General features: G+C 45.5%; 6 protein-coding genes across 8 annotated transcripts in view; 3 read left to right on the top strand and 3 right to left on the bottom strand.

Moving 5' to 3' along the window:
* Positions 1–204: 204 nt before the first annotated feature.
* Positions 205–755, top strand: LOC6736649. The gene is made up of 2 exons (XM_002083469.4): positions 205–422; positions 492–755. The coding sequence occupies exons 1-2, from the start codon at positions 308–310 to the stop codon at positions 524–526; spliced, it is 150 nt and encodes a 49-aa protein (XP_002083505.1). The 5' UTR covers positions 205–307; the 3' UTR covers positions 527–755.
* A 218-nt stretch (positions 756–973) lies between these two features.
* On the top strand, positions 974–4293 carry LOC6736648 (solute carrier family 35 member C2). Its single transcript, XM_016170293.3, has 4 exons — positions 974–1256; positions 1313–1953; positions 2697–2949; positions 3008–4293. The coding sequence occupies exons 2-4, from the start codon at positions 1339–1341 to the stop codon at positions 3547–3549; spliced, it is 1410 nt and encodes a 469-aa protein (XP_016030242.1). The 5' UTR covers positions 974–1256; positions 1313–1338; the 3' UTR covers positions 3550–4293.
* On the bottom strand, positions 4154–5891 carry LOC6736646 (cyclin-J). 2 transcript variants are annotated; one of them, XM_016170784.3, is made up of 4 exons: positions 5679–5891; positions 5429–5615; positions 4942–5364; positions 4154–4887 (listed from the first exon to the last, which is right to left on the bottom strand). In XM_016170784.3, exons 1-4 carry the CDS (start codon positions 5760–5762, stop codon positions 4424–4426), a joined length of 1158 nt encoding a protein of 385 aa, XP_016030241.1. In that variant the 5' UTR covers positions 5763–5891; the 3' UTR covers positions 4154–4423. The 2 variants fall into 2 exon arrangements, with proteins under 2 accessions (XP_016030241.1, XP_044778925.1); XM_044922990.1 differs by having other exon boundaries at positions 4642–4880.
* A 94-nt stretch (positions 5892–5985) lies between these two features.
* Positions 5986–10001, bottom strand: LOC6736645 (probable RNA helicase armi). The gene is made up of 6 exons (XM_016170783.3): positions 9558–10001; positions 9053–9481; positions 8384–8986; positions 7362–8324; positions 6489–7292; positions 5986–6433 (listed from the first exon to the last, which is right to left on the bottom strand). The coding sequence occupies exons 1-6, from the start codon at positions 9999–10001 to the stop codon at positions 6137–6139; spliced, it is 3540 nt and encodes a 1179-aa protein (XP_016030240.1). The 3' UTR covers positions 5986–6136.
* Positions 9864–11067, bottom strand: LOC27208490. 2 transcript variants are annotated; one of them, XM_016184040.3, is made up of 3 exons: positions 10895–11067; positions 10689–10816; positions 9864–10211 (listed from the first exon to the last, which is right to left on the bottom strand). In XM_016184040.3, the coding sequence occupies exons 2-3, from the start codon at positions 10782–10784 to the stop codon at positions 10029–10031; spliced, it is 279 nt and encodes a 92-aa protein (XP_016030239.1). In that variant the 5' UTR covers positions 10785–10816; positions 10895–11067; the 3' UTR covers positions 9864–10028. The 2 variants fall into 2 exon arrangements, with proteins under 2 accessions (XP_016030239.1, XP_039149816.1); XM_039293882.2 differs by lacking the exons at positions 10689–10816; positions 10895–11067 and adding an exon at positions 10421–10453.
* A 218-nt stretch (positions 11068–11285) lies between these two features.
* Positions 11286–17921, top strand: part of LOC6736643 (eukaryotic translation initiation factor 5B) — a 32771-nt gene continuing 26135 nt past the window's right edge. The window contains exons 1-5 of the mRNA XM_016170294.2: positions 11286–11620; positions 11689–12162; positions 12236–13386; positions 13480–14902; positions 14973–15105. Coding sequence (XP_016030237.1) covers positions 12092–12162; positions 12236–13386; positions 13480–14902; positions 14973–15105 — 2778 coding nt within the window. The 5' untranslated portion in view covers positions 11286–11620; positions 11689–12091. The remainder of the gene's footprint in view (positions 11621–11688; positions 12163–12235; positions 13387–13479; positions 14903–14972; positions 15106–17921) is intronic.

The raw sequence follows: 17921 nt of genomic DNA, 5'->3' as shown, positions 1-17921 counted from the left end.
AAAAGGTTCAGCACTCCGATATCTTTGCTCACAGCTGTTAACAGAGGTTAGCAGAGGCGTTAACTAACAGTGCTGATTGTATTTCAATTGAATTGAATTAAATTAAAATACATAACATACATAACTAAACAACATATTTTTTATAATTATTATTATTGCAATGTTTGTTTTCTACTGAATGTTAACATATGGAAATATTTGCCGCACTGTATGTTTCAGCAAGCCAGGAACGGTCACTCTAAATACTTTTTTAGTGCAATTCGCACGTTTTTCCTTGTAAATAAATAAAAAAATATATTAATCAAACATGTTCCGCCTGCAGCAGTCGCAACCCGATCCCGCCGAGGAGCAGAAGCGCGTGGCAGCCGAAGTCCGCTTCAATTTCATCCTATTTGGAGCCGTAATAGCCGCTGTTCGCTTGGGTACATGAAATTCTTATGTAAAGTCACTCAGTCGCTAATATTTTCAATTTGTTTATCTTGTGTAAATAGCTCCCGTGGTCCTGAAGCATTTAAATACGGCGTAGAAGTAAAGAAAGATCGAAGATGACTAAAAGCTGTCTACTTATTTAAATACGTTATCAATTACCTAGTTGTTCGAGAAATTATAGCAAAATCCTAAGCAACTGGCACGCGAAATGCATTTATTTAAAAGCACTCTGACCCATTTGATGTTAAAATCGATGCATTATAAATGTTTGGTAACTGTCGAGCGAACGGAAGCGAATAAAAAACAAGGAACATATAACTTATAAACCAAGGCTTTTAATGTTAAAACCTACTAGGAGTTTATAAACATATAAGAATATGGTTCGTTTAACTTGCTGTCCATCTAATCTTAACATGCAAATTAAACAATAAAACAAATCTTATTGTCAACAATCGCTGTTTAAATAACTTTAAAGTTCGCGCAATCGATATATCGATAACGCACACCCAGCGGCCGCCAGCGGTGGCACATCTAGCCCAAATCGCTGTACTGCTCCTCCCACGCCAGTCGAATCTGGCGCGAAACCAGCCGAGCGCTCATCACTGCCTGTGTATAAACAGTTGGCAAGAAACGAAGTCGAAAAACAGAAGTTTTGCTCGAAATGGCAGCGTAAAAACCCATTAAAGCCACTTTCATTACTGCACGACCGAGTCGGAATATATACATATATAAAATAGTGGCAGATAACAGGCGGAGAGGCGGAAAAGCAGCGAAACACCCGGAACATATTGATACATATGGACGTAGACTTCAAGATAACGAAAGAAGTAAGTTGCCGCGTCGCGTTTTCCATACATTTACCTTTCACTAGCTGTTTCTTTAGCTTTCAGGCATTTCCGATAATATATAATGGTGGCGGCCAAGTACGAGCGGCTGAATACCAGTGGTGAGGCGGGCGGGAACGGAAATGGGAATGCCAGCGATGCAGAAGACGAGGAGATCGAACTCCATTTGGCGCAGAAGGCGCAGCTGAGCAATGGCCATCGGTTGCGCCAGAGCAACTTCAAGTACGCCAGCGGAAAGTGCGGATCCGGAGAGGCGCCGTGCAGCAACGAAACGGCCACGTTGGCCCAGGAGAACATGATGATGCAGATGGCCGTGGGTACGCTAGCCATTATCTTCCTGTATCTGGCGCTATCCATATCGCTGACATTCTACCAAACGGACATCAACCGGCAGATGCCCTTTCCCCTGGCCATCGTAACCTATCATCTGGTTGTGAAGTTCCTTCTGGCCGCCGCGGCGCGCAGAATCTACAGGATGCGAGTGGGCCGATCGCGGGTTCAGTTGGATTGGAGGCTCGCCCTGCGGAAAATGGCACCCACGGGAGTTGCCAGTGCCATCGACATTGGATTCTCCAACTGGGGCCTGGCTCTGGTGCCCATTTCCCTCTACACCATGACCAAGTCCTCGACCATTGTCTTCATCCTGCTGTTCGCCATCGCTTTTGGACTGGAGAAGAAGGTGAGGCAAAGTGCTATCCGCGAATACATACTGAAATAATTATATTTAAAATCACGTAAACGAGTTTTTATGAGCGTTATCTATTTAACTGTATAAAAAGACCCTACAGGTGCAAAAGTTGTACAACTTTTAAAGCGTCTTATCAAATTGTACTCTATATGATCAAGAAATTTAAGTTGAAGGGAATTAGATATGATATGAGAACATACTTCTTAAACATTTTAATCATTAACAGGTTGATGATAATTGTATTGATTGCGAACCATTTTTGGAAACCAAGTAATTTCAGTATTTTATCGAATATATTTCAGTTCGTTGATAATAGTTTCACCTATTGAAATCAAAACAAATTCACTTAATGAGACTTGATTATTTTCCAACACGATAAAGAAAAGATAAAAACCATTATCTCGGATATTATTTTTGTAGACTATAAATGTTGCATTATTATCAGTCAATTGTAAGCAATCCATTTACCTAGTCACTTAACTTGTAGATAACGAATTTGGCATATTTATAAACATGCGATGATGTTGATATTAACATTAGAGCATATACTTATCAGTTAGATAATAAAAAAAAGGAAATAAAAATAGTACCAAACAGGTTTGATATGTGCTAAGTATTTGAAACTTGCTAGTCTAGTTTCTTATGACTAGACCTGAATTGGTAAAACCCGAGAATTATCAAAGATTGCACTTTCTTTGTGTCGAAATGGCATTAATGGCATTGTTTACTTTCAGAGCTGGTATCTGGTCTCGATTGTGGGCCTGATAGGCACTGGCCTTCTGATGTTCACCTACAAGTCAACGGACTTCAATGCCCTGGGTTTCTTCTTCATCCTTTTCGCCTCGCTGAGCAGCGGACTGCGATGGAGTTTCGCGCAGTTCATAATGCAGAAATCGAAGCTAGGCTTGCACAATCCCATCGACATGATATATTACATGCAGCCGTGGATGATTGCCTCGCTGGTGCCCCTCGTAATTGGAATCGAAGGTTAGTTAGTGGCTTATTACTTGAAAATAAGTGTCTAATTACCCCCAATCCTCTCCAGGTGCCGGGCTCATCGCGGTAATAGAAGATCTGCACAACCACACCTCGAATGAGATAACTTGGGCCATTGCGAGGATATCAGCGGGCGCTTTGCTGGCTTTCCTTATGGAGTTCAGCGAGTTCCTGGTGCTCTGCAAGACCTCCAGTCTGACGCTCTCGATAGCCGGTATTTTCAAGGATATCTGCCAATTGGCACTAGCTGTGACCATCAGGAAGGACCACCTGAGTGTCATCAACTACATTGGCTTGATCATTTGCCTGGCGGGTATCGTTTGCCACCTCCTGCACAAGTACTCCAATATGAAGGAGATGCAGCGGCAGCAGGAGTTGCAGCTCGATAACGACCAGGAGGAGTCGTTGCCAGGGGAGTACAAATTCAACGAGGGCAGTGCCATTGTGGGTGTCCATGTGAAGTCGCACTCCACGCTGACGGTGCCATTGCTGGAGCAAACCGACTCGGAGGACGAGTCTGGTGCGAGCAACAAACAGAACGCCTCCGATGTGATCTTCGACGTGCTGAAGCGACGCGACATGCAGCGATGAAAGCCAATCCTTGTACAGATGTCCTGTAAATGTTGTAAATTCAAACTACTTTTATGTTTACCAGCACCTTGGCCCACGCAACTACTTACCACACTGGGATTAGCAATGCAGGTTTAAGTAAGCTAGTTAGTTTGACACCCTTCATTCCTTCCGACACCGATTCCCTCAACTTCCTCGATGCATTCCCGCCTTGTGCATTTAGGGGCTAGGCTAGATATATGAGACGTACGTCAAATTGAAGTGTGTGTGTGTAATGAATACACTCATGTTTATGTTGATTTGATTGTAACGACACGAAATCTAAGGGACAAAGAGTAATCTTTGGACAACCAATTAACCTTTAAATAGCAGTTAGTTTTAATCTTTTTGCAAAACTGTCCAAAGTTAGCTTGAGTTCCGAAATCTATCTCGTTTCTTTTTTGTAAAAACTCAATCTTAAGTCATACGACCTATGTAAAAATAAGAAAGCCTTAATGACCCTTTCATTGTTCCTTAACTGGCATCTTTAATTTGGCACTCCAAATTGAATTGTAAACCCTTAAAGTTATAAGAATTTTAAATTTGAAAGCTCCCGCAAACGTCTGATTAAATTAAACAAGGGGCATTGTTCTTTAGCGAATTATAAATAATGTCTTTGTTGTTTTTAGTTAATGCATCATTTTTGTTGAGTTTTTGACATATTGTATTTATAGGTTTATAAGATAATTTCAAATAAATATGAAATACATATATATTAAAGCATAACATCACGTATTTAATATGGGTGAGATTCAACTCAATTGAACAAGACCATATCTACGTTATCGATGTCATTTCACTTTTAAGTATTTGGATTTCCTCCAAATGGTAATAGTTTCTTCTTTTTTCCTCTGTACTAATCACTCACGACTTTGGCGTGTTTCAATGGGTGAAGGTTTTCGGAATCGTCTTCAAAGCGAGGGCGCTTCAAATTGATGTGCTCTTTGGGAAGCAAAGTCGATGAATGTGGTGGAGGGGGACCCTGCAGCTGCACGGTAATTATGTTGCAGGTCTCTAGTGTGACCACTTTATCGGAGACCACCAGGTTTGTGTTCTCAGTGAAGGACTCCTCGAATCCGGAATCGGGACTGGCTAAGCTCTGGTTGGTCTGAACAGAGGGACTACCTCTGTAGTCGGGCTGAATAGTATGGTAATAATGATAGTCGGTCAGGACGTGCATGTAGGGCTCGACATGAGCCTCAGTGTAGGAGGTCAGTCCAACGAGGTACTGCGACCAGCGCCTGACTCCGCTGACCTGGCGAACTGCAGCAATGCAGGCGGCAGCCAAAAGGGATGGCAGATCGTTGGCAAATCTGGAAACTGAATGAGTGTATAAGTGTTATCCAGTACCTTCCTTGGCAATTCGATACTCACTGTACAATGTGTAATCCGCCATGCGAAGGAGCAACTGCGCCAACATGGACAGCATCTCTTCGAAGCTTATATATCGCTGGTATGGCTGGGTGTGATTGTTCCGCTCGCACTCATCCAACATTTCGGTGTAGTTCTTGAAATCGGAGCGAGTGAGAAAACTGCAGGCGAAGAGCTCCACAAAACTGGCGGTGGTGGGACGTATTAGCTCGAAGTTCAGGAAGCACAGGATCTTCCTTTCCACAGCCTTGTACTCGAATGCCGTATAGGCGTTCTTGACCAATTGGTTCATTTCGCAGTAGCGCGGAATAAACGCTTCCGTGTTTTCGATCTGCGCAGCTATATGAAGACAAGTGATGGCCACCAGGAGCAGCTTGTCCGGTCGGATTTTGTAGTAATCCACAAAGCGATCCATATAGTAGACGGCTGGAGGGAAACGAGTAACAATGAGTTGTGTGCGTGCAGCGAGGCTCCACTGTACAGGGCTCACCCAGGTGCAGAGCACAGCGACTAAGCTTGTGGGTGCTGGTCGCCAGTTTAAGCAACTGCAGCATTCTTCGGCGCTCGTTCAGCTGCGGCGAAAGGTAAAAGAAAGGCCGCCGGCGGAGTTCTTGCTCCCTCATGGTCAAAAATATATCCTGGGCATAGTCGCTGAGCCAGTGCGTCTTGGCCAGGCGCTACAAATTGGTATTAAACGAAATAAAGTTGGACTCGCAAAAGTTAAGCACATGCCCGTTCACCTCGACATCTGCTTGCGGACCAGTTTTCTTCAATTTGCGATCGACGACGAAGATGTTCTGCTCGGCAGCCACATTCTGCTCCATTATATCGAAATCGAATTAAATGACTTAAATCACAGATATTAAGGCAACAACTTAACGGCGGAAAGAGCAAAACAAATGAAGGAGAAAACAAAAGGAGCGCAAAGATGGCGGTACAACGGTTCCGGCCAGTGCTACCACACTGCGAAGCCAAGCGAGCAGGGTTGCCAGACTGACCTCGGGAGTGTTACCACTTGGTAAAATTGCCACATATGTAAATTCAAACTTATTTTGAAAATTTGTTTTATTTTATTTTGTCAATAACAAGTGTTTTCTCAACAACAATTAAAATCTAATAATAAACTGTCATATGTGCTTAGTTCAAATCATCTGTAGTAGATAATGACACACTGTGCACTGGATATTTTGTAGTTGAGTTAAGGCACGAATGTTTCCAAGCAAACAGGCCCCTCATCTTCCTGATTTACCAGCATTTGAGGCAAATCACAGCCAAAATAGGCGTTATTTTTGGCACAGAACAGGATTAGCTGGCGCCAGCACTCGTCGACGGCCAGAAGATGGGGATTCCCGAATATGATCATCATGGCGCGTGCTCGGGAAACGGCCACGTTAAATCGCTTGCTGCAACGCACGAATCCCAAGGAAAAGTGGGCATCCAGGCGCAGGATCTCTTCTGATGAACGCACCGTGGAGATGAGCATAATGTCACGTTCCTGGAAATAACGAACGTTAAGTGTGCACGTAATATCGATTTCAGTTCCGCCCCACCTGTCCCTGAAACTCCTCGACGGATCCAATCTTCGGCATGACCACGTCGGTGCCAATGAACATACTCCGCAGCATCTTCACCTGCTTCTGATAGGGCGTGATTATACCGATCTGGTCGGCAGTCACATTGGCGCGGTACAGGGCGATGGTCATTAGGAACACTTCCCTGACCTCTTGGGGATTGAACCAGGAAGGGGAATCGTTATTTTGCCTGTTTTCGCCAATTATTCCGTAAAAGAACGTGCCGTGTGCTTGCGGGATATCTTTTTCTGTCTCAAATACACACCGCAGTTTACTTAGAAGGCGAGATTCCCTTGAATCCGTTTCGGAAACCACTGGGATCAGTTCGTCATCGTAGAATAGCCTGTTATAAATGCTCATAACCGACGGTAATGCTCGGTAATTGTACAACAATTTGGTCAGCACTAGTGGATTGTAGCCTGAGCTGTCGGGAAATCGCTGAAGATCTTTTCGATACGGCGAGCGTTCCAGCAATCTCTCCAGGAAGGATATGGAAAATCCCATTTTCTTGCCAATTTGAGTGTGCACAACAGACTGCAGCTGGCGAGGATCACCTGACAGAACAACTTGACAGCGTTTCTTCGTTAGCATTACAATGGGTACCATTGTTTCTGGTTCGGTGCATTGACCAGCCTCATCGAACAGCACGTGAGTGAAATGTCCCGCTGGAAACCCCAATTGTAAAAAGTTTCCCAAAGTAGTGCAGGTGGAGATGGTAATGCGATGAGTACCCATAAACTTAGCTTGACAGCAAAGCTTCAATCCCGATTCGGTGACCACCATCTATAGCAAATAGCAACAAAGCCAAGATTAATTGGTGTCCAATCGAAATGATTACATTTTTCTACTCACCTTGTCCTCGCAACTGCCCACAGCACCGACATCACTTGTGGCGCAGTAGCTCATTAGTTCCGGAGGAATCAAGTCTCTCTCCACTTGATTAAACGAGACGAGTCGAATGAAATCCCCCTGGAGCAAAGCTTTGCTATCGATGAGCCTCTTCGTCACCAAATCCGCTGAGCTGTTCGATGGTGTGCCCACCAAGATTCGGGCACCAGGCAGATTCCTAACCAACTGGAGTAGGGTCTCAACCAGTGTCACTGTTTTTCCACTGCCCGGAGGCCCAAACAGCACATAAGGAATGTTCTCCGCTTCACCGCGCAGTATATTGAAAACAGCACGTTTTTGGATGGAATTGAGCGACTGATTATACCACTCTAATTTCGAATCGTACAAGTACATGTCGTCATCCTTCATATAAACATCCAGCTGGGGATTCTCGCGCTTGGTTACTTTGCTGGGAAACAAGAAATCCTCGCCTATTACTCCTACAATTTTGGAGATGGCATGGTGCTGCTTGCGAAAGCTGTAGCGTGAGAAATAGAACTCCAGTCGATAGTCCTCGCCATTATATTTCTCCTGGAAACTGGATTGGAATTTGAGTAGAATGCGATCGAAGAGCACCTTATGGATAATGCCCTCGTAGGACTTGGTGATCCCGGAATTGGGATCCGACCAGGGATTAATGACTCGCACTGTATCGCCAATGACCAGCGACGGTCGACGCTCGGCTAGATTCTCGATCTGCAGCGCGAGGAACTCTCCGTCACGCAGAAAGTGGGCTCGGTCCCTGTCGTAGTTGCGGAAATTCACGAAGCACTCAATCTCCTCGAGGTGTAGCAGCAACCTGAAACGGTGCATATAGGTTTTAACGCTTAGGGGTTCCCTGAGAAATGAATAGTGCTGCTCGATGGTTTCGATCATTTCTTGTCGTCGTTCAGTAGTCAAACAAATTTGGCGCAATTGCTTGGGCACCTTAAAAAACGGTAGTATTAAAAATAAGAATATTTTTTAATGTGAGGAGAACTCCATACTTCAAAGGAACCCAAACGCAGGGCAACAAATCTGCGCTTGGTAAATATATGTTGTCCCGGGATCACATCCAACTTGTTGCACCAAACTTGGTTGGCGTAGAATCGGGACCTCTCATGGCTGTTACGACCGGGTGCTATCAAAGCTTCAGCTGCTATCATACGTTTCTCCGCTTCAGCGGCTTCCTCCTTGGTTTTGCACACTATCACCGTGAAGACGCGCCTCACCTTAAGTAGATCGAAATTCAGCTCGTACTTTTCGATTGCTTCCCCCAGGAACTGCGTGTGGATCTCAAAGGTCACTGTTATTTCGGAGCCGCTGGATATTTCCTTGGATTCGAGAGGGCTGGTCACGCTCAACTGAGATTCACTGTCATTGCAGACGGTGATGCTCTCCAGGCGCAAAGTGCGGTTTAGATTGTTGGTCAGCTTTATAGATACGCTGTGCTTTTGCCAGAGCTCTGTGGTGATGAAGCGATTTACTCCAGTCACCGTAACTGCTAATCCACTGACCGATAATCCCATATTGCCCTGCTGAGTCAGCTTGGTAGATCCAAAATTTTTCTCCAGCGGAGTAATCCTAATGGCGCGTCTCGTAAATTTGGACTGGGAAATTAAAACACACGTATAAAGAAGAAAATCGCAAAGTTTTATGTTCCTTCTTTAACTTACATACTGGCACTCGATGAGATCGGCGAGCACAATGTCGTCCAGATGAAGTTCCGTGCCTGTGGGCAAGTCCGTCTTTAAAACGTAGGTTTCCGGACCGAGCACAACTATGTCCATGTACACGCGCTGCACAATGCACTTTTCACCTTCCTGAATGCGGGTGGGAAACAACTTTGTCACCTCCAGGATTTCTCCCTGTTTGTCCACGAAACCGTCATCCAGCTGAATGTTGCACTCTAGGCGCACTCGATCTCCATTCGTTGGGATGAAGTTCATCTCGATGTTGTCCAGCTCGACGGTCAGCTGTCCGTAATCCGTTTCCACGTCTATGGAAGATGCCAGACGCTGGCTAATCAGACCCAAAACGCGCCTTGTTTCGGTGTTAAAGAATTTCGGCTTTTCGTTCTTCAGGTTGTCTACAGCTTTTTCAATCTGATAGATGTTGGGATTATAGATATTAAGCATTGGCTTTAAAAAATGTCTAATAAATCTAATACCATGCGCTTACCTCCTGTTGGCTTGTGTCCTCCCAGCAATGCTCAATGATACGCTTCACCTTGACCACCCGCATGGCTTCCCCCGTTGTAAAAGTCAAATATTCCACTACACATCCGACTTGTAGATCCAAGATGATATCCTCTGCCACCTTGCAATCGAAGAAAACGCCTTTGTCGATGACTCCCCGATCGCTCTCCAGACTGGTGATCACACCCTTTCTGGCGGTGCAGAAACTTTCTTTATTGACGTCCATTTCCGAAAGTCCATGCGTAAGCTCAGCGATCTTGTCACTTAAAACCCCATCCATTTCGTTTGGATTCGCCTTGAGCTGTTGATCCATCTTCTCCTCCATTAGTTTTCGGTCTAAAAAGCTATTCTCCCGATTCAAACTTTCCACGATATCCTCCCGGTTACGATCCGGGTTCGTGAAAAACTTGCTAACGTATGTGAACATTTTTGCTCGATAGATTCTCTGCCGTTCCTACTGCGCTGCTTTTCTGTCGAGACTCTCGTACATCCAGTCGGTTTCGCTGAGATAGCTTAATTCCTTGCGCAGATTCTGCAGACGCTTCAAGTGGTTCTCCGACGTCTCCGCCGCCTTCCCGCACTCGGTGGTTTCGCTCTGCGATTCCGCCTTGTCAGCTCCGATCTCGGGTTTCTTAGCCTGAAAATGTGGACCATCTATATTGTAAACATTTGAGAACGTACAGAGTTGCCTTCTATAACACCGAAGGCTTAAGTACCCTATTTAAATTTTCATTTAAGAACATTTTGTTGTTATACTTCCACGGACAATTTTTAAAATATTTAGAGAATATTTATTTATATATTTATATTTATTTACAAGAGCATATATAAATTAAATTCTATTACAATACTAAAGCTCAACATCTGCATGCACTTTCAGCATGTTTTGTAACGGTAAATTAAAAGCTTTGTGTTAGGTTTCTTGAATTCAATACTGATTTGTTTTTCAGTGTAGGCATATAAAATAACTGAAAAAACGCAAGAGTTTGAATGGAGAAGAAGTAACGGAAGTCTCAGGAAAAGAGACAGCAATAGTTTTTACAGTTATCCCCGCACTGATTTCGTCTCCTTCTATCACACCAAAACAAGGATGGCAACAACAACAAACTCATACCTCTACTTCGCTGGATTCTACGGGAATATTGGTGGCCGTACCGCTTGTAGACGCTTCTTCTTTGATGGTTATACTACCGGATGCTTCACTGGACATTGTCCAATCACGAAATTACCTTGGTTATCAAGCTGTGGACCAAATATGTGAGTTCCATACCGGCTTTTTGCAAATGCGCAGCTGCATTTGCTATGTTTACCCGTACTTACAAATATTCGTAACGCTGTTGAATTAGAAGACGCACTGCACTTTGAGTCTTAAGAATTCAATGGGAAATTGTCATAGTATTCGAAAAAACTCTGGATCCAAATTTCGAGCACAAAGCGTCTTGTCGAACTTTTAAGTGTGACCGGATAAAGCGGCGTAGAAAATATCCCTGACAGTGGTATTTTCTTAAAGTGTGTCAAATTATTTCTTATTTATTTATATTCTCCATATTTGTAAATAAATTCCAAAAAATAAAATAAAACAAAAATGTTAGGAAAAGGACCCACTTTTTAGATTTTTGTTTTTGGAATTCACCTCATAAAATTCCTCATAAAAACACTACAAAAAATTGACTCCATGCTGATAATACACACGCAGGTTTAAGTTTTTTTTTCAAGAGTACCTGCTAGTTATCTGTCACTTACATTTAAGAAATAAGCAGTCAAATTCCGAAATATGCTAAATTTCTTTCAGCAATCCGAAAAGTCTTTCGAGTATATGTGTAAAAAAAGTCCATAGATGGTTTCCTTCTCCATAAATACCCGTGTGATCGATAAGATTCAAGAATATGTTCAGTACTTTTCGCAGTTGAAATAGTTTACCAAATAGGAAAACCAACAAAACCAACTGCCCTATGTTTGATGAGTAAGAAACTGAGCACCAGCGGCGATAAATGGTTTCCGTAAACAGCGCACGCCAGCGCCGAGGCCGCGATTCTATTGAAATAAGTGTGTATATATACAATATATCTATATGTACAACTATTAACGTAAAAACAAAATACCCCGCTCAACAGGTGATTATAGGGTATAATCGATAACCTTATCTCAGCCATTGTGATTTTCAGCAATCAACTCGCATGGTCACACTGCCTTTCCAACCCTCCCGCACCTTACCACTCGACCAACGTGCTTGTGTGCAGAATTTCCACGGCTAAATAAAACCAAAAATTGGCAAAGCGCCGTGTCAGATTTAGCTGTCGATTGCCCAATTCCTCAGGAGCAGGACCTCGTCGCCGGAGCCACCGAAGCGGAGTCACGATCAGAAGATCACCAGTACCAGGAGCACCCAGTGGACAGTCTTCCTTCTCTTTTTCTTGGCTGCTGAGGCGTCGCGTGTGCGGATCTTTCAGCGGTGAATAACCCACGGCTTTTTGTTTTCGGCCAGAGGAGGAGCGTGTTGCAGTCGCAAGCGGGAAGATGGTTAAAGCTAAAAAGGGCAAGAAAGAGATACTGACCAAGGTCGAAGGCGGTTCCTCGGCGGACGAAATGTGAGTCTTGTGCAAGTGCATGCCCACCTGCCAACTTGGCAAACTTTCTAACGCAAATTATTCAATCTTACAGCTCCGATGTGGACAGCGACCAGTTGAGCCTCAACAACAAGAAGAACCAACCCCTGAAGGGCAATAAAGCTGGCGATGACGATGTTAAAGCCGTGACCAAGGGGGTCAAGAAGCTTAATGTCAAAGGAAAAGGCAAAACAGGCAAAAATGACGACTCCGATGAGGAGGAGGTGGTTTCCGCCAAGGGCAAAGCTTCCAAGAAGTCAGCTTTTGAGCTGCTAATGGACGACGACGAACAGGACGAGCCCGCTGCCCAGGAAAGCCAGTCTGAGGAGGAGGAAAAGGTAGTGGTCTCCAAGCCACAGAAGAACGAAAAGAAGGGCAAAAAGGCCAAACGCAAGGGGAAGGACGACGACGATGAAGATCTGGACAAGGTTTTAGCTGAGCTTCAAGCGGAATACGCCGGCGAGGCTGCTCCAGCTGCCACTACTGTTGTTTCCCCCGAAGAACTGGCCGATGAGTTCTCCAAGAAAAAGAAGAACAAGAAGCAGGCCAAGCAGGCTGCTGTGGCAGAAAACGCCGGAGAGGATGAGGCCAGCGATGACGAGGAGGGCGGCAGCACTGTGAAGTCGGCTGCCCAGAAAAAGAAGGAGAAGAAGGAGCGCCAAAAGAAGGAGGCTGCCCTAGCCAAGCAAAAGGCAGCTACTGAACCCAAACCGAAGCCCGTGGAGAAACCTGCGCCAGAACCAGAGCCTGTAGCTACGGAAGAAGTCCAGCCCGCGGCCGAGGAAGAGGAGGAAAAGTCCAGCAAAAACAAGAAGAAGGGCAAGAAGGACAAAAAGGCCGAGCCTGAGGAGGAGAAGAAGGACACCAAGAAGAAGGGTATGTCTGCCGCCATGGTGGCGGCCATGCAGGAGCAGCTGAGAAAGCGAAAGGAGGAAGAGGAGCGCCTGGAGCGGGAGGAGGCAGAGCGAATTCGCCTGGAGGATGAGCGCGAGGAAGCCCGCCTGGAGGCAGTGCGTCTGGAGGCCGAGAGGAAAGAGAAAAAGAAGCAGCGCGAGGCAGAGCGGAAGGCTCGCTTGAAGGCGGAAGGCAAACTGCTCACCAAGAAGCAGAAGGAGGATAGGGCTAGGGCACAAGCTCTTCTGGAGTCTCTAAAGGCTCAGGGTCTTGAGATTCCTGATCCCAACGACAAGCGACCCACGCGACCAGGTATGTAAATGGCAGTCTTCATAAATTTGTATGCCGGGACATTATTTTTTGTGTAAGTATCAACCTCCCAACTAACTGATTAATGTCTTTCAGGAACTCGCATCCGTCCGAACAAAAAGAAGGGCCCTAAGGAAGAGGCCGCCGAGGAGGAAGCCAAGGCAGCGGAAGCTCAAGCGGCCGCCGCTGCTGCCGCTGCAGCTGCTGCCGAAAAGGCCGAGGAGGAGAGGGTCAAGGAGAGTTGGGATGCCACCGATAGTGAGGCTGAGCCAGAGCCCGAGGAAGAAACGTCGCAGGCCACTAACAATGGCAAGACCGAGGCTGCCGAGGAAGAGGACGAGGATACAGATGACAATGAAGATGACGACGATGATGAAGATGACAGTGATGACTCCGATGAGGATAGCGACGATTCCCGTGAAGTTTCGGTGTTGGCTAATGATCCAGAGTCACGACGACTGCGTGCTGAAGCCAGAATCCTAAAACGGCAAGCAGAGGCGGAAAAGAAGCGCTCCACCGACGAACTCAGAGCTGGAGTTGTTTGCGTGCTAGGCCATGTAGATACAGGAAAAACCAAGATCCTGGACAAACTGCGACGCACACACGTTCAGGATTCCGAAGCGGGTGGCATCACTCAGCAGATTGGAGCCACAAACGTGCCCATCGAAGCAATTAAGGAGCAGACTAAGTACGTAAAGGCGGCCGCTGGATTTGAACATCGCTTGCCTGGTCTATTGATCATCGACACACCCGGCCACGAGTCCTTCAGCAACCTAAGGAACCGAGGATCCTCCCTCTGTGACATAGCCATCCTGGTGGTGGACATTATGCACGGCTTGGAGCCGCAAACCATCGAGTCCATTCAGCTGCTCAAGAAGAAGAAATGTCCGTTCATTGTGGCCCTGAACAAGATCGATCGTTTGTACGATTGGAAGCAGTTGGCCAGGCGGGATGTGAGAGATGTGCTCAAGGAACAGCAGAGCAACACACAGCTGGAGTTCCAGCAGCGCACAAAGGACGTGATCCTGCAGTTTGCCGAGCAGGGCTTGAATGCTGCTCTGTTCTACGAAAACACCGATCCGAAGACATACATTTCCCTGGTGCCCACCAGTGCCATTTCGGGCGAGGGCATGGGCAACCTGCTCTTTATGATCGCCGACTTCTGTCAGAATATGCTGGCCAAGCGCCTGATGTACTCCGAGGAACTGCAGGCCACCGTGTTGGAGGTGAAGGCGCTGCCAGGTCTTGGAACCACCATCGATGCCATTCTGATCAATGGAAAGCTCCGCGAGGGTCAGACCATGGTTGTGGCCGGCACTGATGGTCCCATAGTCACCCAGATCCGATCCCTGCTGATGCCGCAGCCCATGAAGGAGCTGCGTGTGAAGAACGCCTATGTGGAGTACAAGGAGGTTAAGGCTGCGCAGGGCGTTAAAATCGCCGCCAAGGATCTGGAGAAGGCTATTGCGGGCATCAATCTGCTGATTGCCCACAAGCCCGATGAAGTCGAGATTTGCACGTAAGTTTTAAGTTTCTATTATAATCGATGAGATATTTGTGTTTTAAGCTTTGCATTCTCATTATTTTAGAGAGGAAGTTGCCCGGGAGCTGAAGAGTGCCCTTAGTCATATTAAACTGGCTCAGACAGGCGTTCATGTCCAGGCCTCCACGCTGGGTTCGTTGGAGGCTCTTCTGGAGTTCTTGCGCACATCCAAGATTCCTGTAAGTCATATAAATAGGTTCTTAAATGTATTCTGCAGTTTTAGGTAAACCATTTTCAAAAGATAGCGCCATTCATACTAGCAACATTTAGGAATTATAGCATACTTTCCGGCGACAGAATGCCAAATGCTAACGAAGAATCGCATTTATGCTTAAATGTGTTAAGTAATGGGTTTGATAAATGAAATGATATTAGCAGATGCAATCGAAGATTTCCCATAGTTTCTGCACAATTTATTTGCAGTTAGAAAAACAAGCGTTGGATGCAAACCACATTTTGGTTGGCTCACATTTTCCTTTCAAATCAGTGGAATTCCGAACCCCCCTGACTAATAATGAAGTACACGTGCGAAATGAATAACAAGCGAATCAGAGGGATAGAAAATCCCCCAGGGGAAATGGAACTCAGACGATGCGCTAACATAATTTCGCACCGTTTGTTTAGACAATTAGCCAAGAGAATATTTTCGAGCCAGCCACATAGTTCCCAAAAACGGAGGGAGGGATAACCTTTTAATAGGTGGGCTCTGCAATTTATGTACACATTATTTATTTCTGCCCATGGCGGGTTATTTCTAACAGCTCGTATAGTCCGACGAGATAAACAAAATCTCTTTTGGGCCGCCCCAAAAAAAAAAAGCAAAAGAAGAAAACGCATAGTACGCAGTTTGGAAAATTTGACTTATTCCTGGCTACTTTTCGATATCGCTGGCAAATTGAATTCGGTGCGGCGACAAAGTTGTAAATTTGCGCTGGCCAAAAAACTATTTCGGATTCGGGAATTATGAGTGCGTGAGGAGGCGGGGGCCCACGAGATTCTCTCCTCCTGTCTGCCAGACTACGCCGTAAACATAAAAATGCGTATTTTTGTAAACTGCAAACCCGGCCGTTCTAGCCACCAAAACGACGATGATGATGATGATGATGATCATGGCTATGGCGATGTTGAGGATGATTCATGCCGAAAGAAGGCGAATGGCGGGCGCCCAGCCAAGTGAACACGCACTGTAACCATTTCATTTCGCTGTCTGCCCCCCAGTCTCGAGAAGATTGAACACCCAACTAAAAATACTGGCCGCTCTATATACCATATAGATAGATAGATAGATAGGCAGGCAAACGCATGTATATCTGGTATCTGGTCTGGTGTACATATGTATGTGCATATATACGCGTATGGCCGCAGCGGATATGACAACTCAAATTCCAATTTAGCAAATATTTATTATTCCCTAGCAAAGGCGGCCCAATCAATTTCACACGCCGTAAATGAATGAATCGATCGAGATTGCCTCGCTTTTTAATGGAAATTAGATAATCAGAATTACTTGCCTTATGCGATTGACCATTTTTTTTTTTCGCTTGCCTCAGCTGCGGAAATGTTGCAGCGGAAGCGCGGATAAAGTGAACAAAACAGTAAACAGACATATGGGCCATTTGATCCAAGACCCCGATATTCGAGCGTTCTGTTGTTTCAGCAATTTTCTATTTTTCGCCCGCCCCGCCACACACACACTCTATTTTCTTTTTGTTTTATACTCTTCCGTTTCTGCTGACACTACAAGCTCATTAGCGACAGCAGCCCACATTTGCTAAGGTTTCCCACAGTCTCATCATCATCTCGATGCGGCCATGTGGCCATGCAGCCATCATTATCATAATTATTATCATCGGCAGGCCACAACACTTTCCCAGGCCTTAAGGTTCCTACCAAACGCACACACACACAGTCGAGCGATCCAATGCGATCCGGGCCGAAACGCCAACGCAATCTAAAGCACAGCGAGCTGAAAAACTATGCAAATTAGCCACCAAATGCAGCCACAGGGCGCGTGGTTGTGAACTGCTGAACTGAATGAATGAGCCACTGACTGGCTGACTGACTGACTGAATGATGATACCAGGCCAGGGACGTTTCAGGCCGCAAAGGGGTCATCGATAAGTCTGACTATCTGATTTAAGGTGACTTTTAGAGCTCGAGAGCTCTTAAGTTGGTAATTTCGAGTTTTACTTAGCCTCCCACGCACGTTTACTAAAGTGGTCTTAAATATTTGTTAGAATTATTAGATGCAGCTTAGCTAAGCATACTTGCTGAGCATGCTTGCTAAGCATGCTCTCCAATGAATCTCCTTTCACAGAGCTACTAGCCAATTAGATGCCTAACCCTTTTTCGAGAGAACTCCGCTCCTCTTCAAACTCAACCATCTGAGTTTCCTTTTGTCTTGCGGCCCACTGAAATGATTTCCAAGTAGTTTTTCTGAGTCGCGCCCATTGGATTTGATTTCTTTGGCTTTTCGGCCGGTCACTTCGGCTCTTAATGAATGAATTAACAATTTCTGCAGTCGCATGCACATGCTGTCCATATGGCATGGTGTCGTCGGTTTTTGCTCTTTATTTTTTGTTTTTCGGTTTTCCGATTTTGTCACATTTTAGACGAAAAATTTGTCGCCGTCATGTTTACTGCGCTCGTTTCGAAAATCAATTATGGCCAGCCGACTGACTGACTGACTGAGTGAATGAGTGACGAACTGACAGAGTGACAGACTTCTGCTGGAGGCTGTAGATTCATTCATGATTTGAGCCAGAGATGCTGACCATGTGGGCCGACCACCGGCCGGCTACGTAACAAGTTTCGCCTTCATTTAAGCCAAATTTAGTAACTGGCTAACTGGCTAACAACATTCACAGACACTCTCGCGGGCTCTACCTTTTTTTGGACCGACTAATGCTATGTAAAATGCCATAAAACTTTATGGTTATCGCCGCCAGAGTCATTTTTCTAGGCACCCACATATGATGTCGGCCTCTTCGAATCG

This window comes from Drosophila simulans, chromosome 3L (assembly GCF_016746395.2).
Source record: "Drosophila simulans strain w501 chromosome 3L, Prin_Dsim_3.1, whole genome shotgun sequence".
Classification (NCBI taxonomy): Eukaryota; Metazoa; Arthropoda; class Insecta; order Diptera; family Drosophilidae; genus Drosophila; species Drosophila simulans.
The sequence above is the reverse complement of the archived record's forward strand: the minus strand, read 5'-3'. Positions and strand labels throughout refer to the sequence as shown.

Coding starts and splice junctions, on each gene's coding strand:
- LOC6736645 (XM_016170783.3), bottom strand. CDS start 10,001: ATGTTCACATACGTTAGCAAGTTTTTCACGAACCCGGATCGTAACCGG. Junction 8,325..8,383: donor TGCGTTTGGGTTCCTTTGAA/GTATGGAGTTCT, acceptor CCGTTTTTTAAG/GTGCCCAAGCAATTGCGCCA. Junction 6,434..6,488: donor TCGAGGAGTTTCAGGGACAG/GTGGGGCGGAAC, acceptor CGTTATTTCCAG/GAACGTGACATTATGCTCAT.
- LOC27208490 (XM_016184040.3), bottom strand. CDS start 10,784: ATGTCCAGTGAAGCATCCGGTAGTATAACCATCAAAGAAGAAGCGTCT. Junction 10,212..10,688: donor TAGAATCCAGCGAAGTAGAG/GTATGAGTTTGT, acceptor CCACATTTTCAG/GCTAAGAAACCCGAGATCGG.
- LOC6736648 (XM_016170293.3), top strand. CDS start 1,339: ATGGTGGCGGCCAAGTACGAGCGGCTGAATACCAGTGGTGAGGCGGGC. Junction 1,954..2,696: donor CTTTTGGACTGGAGAAGAAG/GTGAGGCAAAGT, acceptor GTTTACTTTCAG/AGCTGGTATCTGGTCTCGAT. Junction 2,950..3,007: donor CCTCGTAATTGGAATCGAAG/GTTAGTTAGTGG, acceptor AATCCTCTCCAG/GTGCCGGGCTCATCGCGGTA.
- LOC6736649 (XM_002083469.4), top strand. CDS start 308: ATGTTCCGCCTGCAGCAGTCGCAACCCGATCCCGCCGAGGAGCAGAAG. Junction 423..491: donor AATAGCCGCTGTTCGCTTGG/GTACATGAAATT, acceptor TTGTGTAAATAG/CTCCCGTGGTCCTGAAGCAT.
- LOC6736646 (XM_016170784.3), bottom strand. CDS start 5,762: ATGGAGCAGAATGTGGCTGCCGAGCAGAACATCTTCGTCGTCGATCGC. Junction 5,616..5,678: donor GTCCGCAAGCAGATGTCGAG/GTGAACGGGCAT, acceptor ACCAATTTGTAG/CGCCTGGCCAAGACGCACTG. Junction 4,888..4,941: donor GGCGGATTACACATTGTACA/GTGAGTATCGAA, acceptor ACACTCATTCAG/TTTCCAGATTTGCCAACGAT.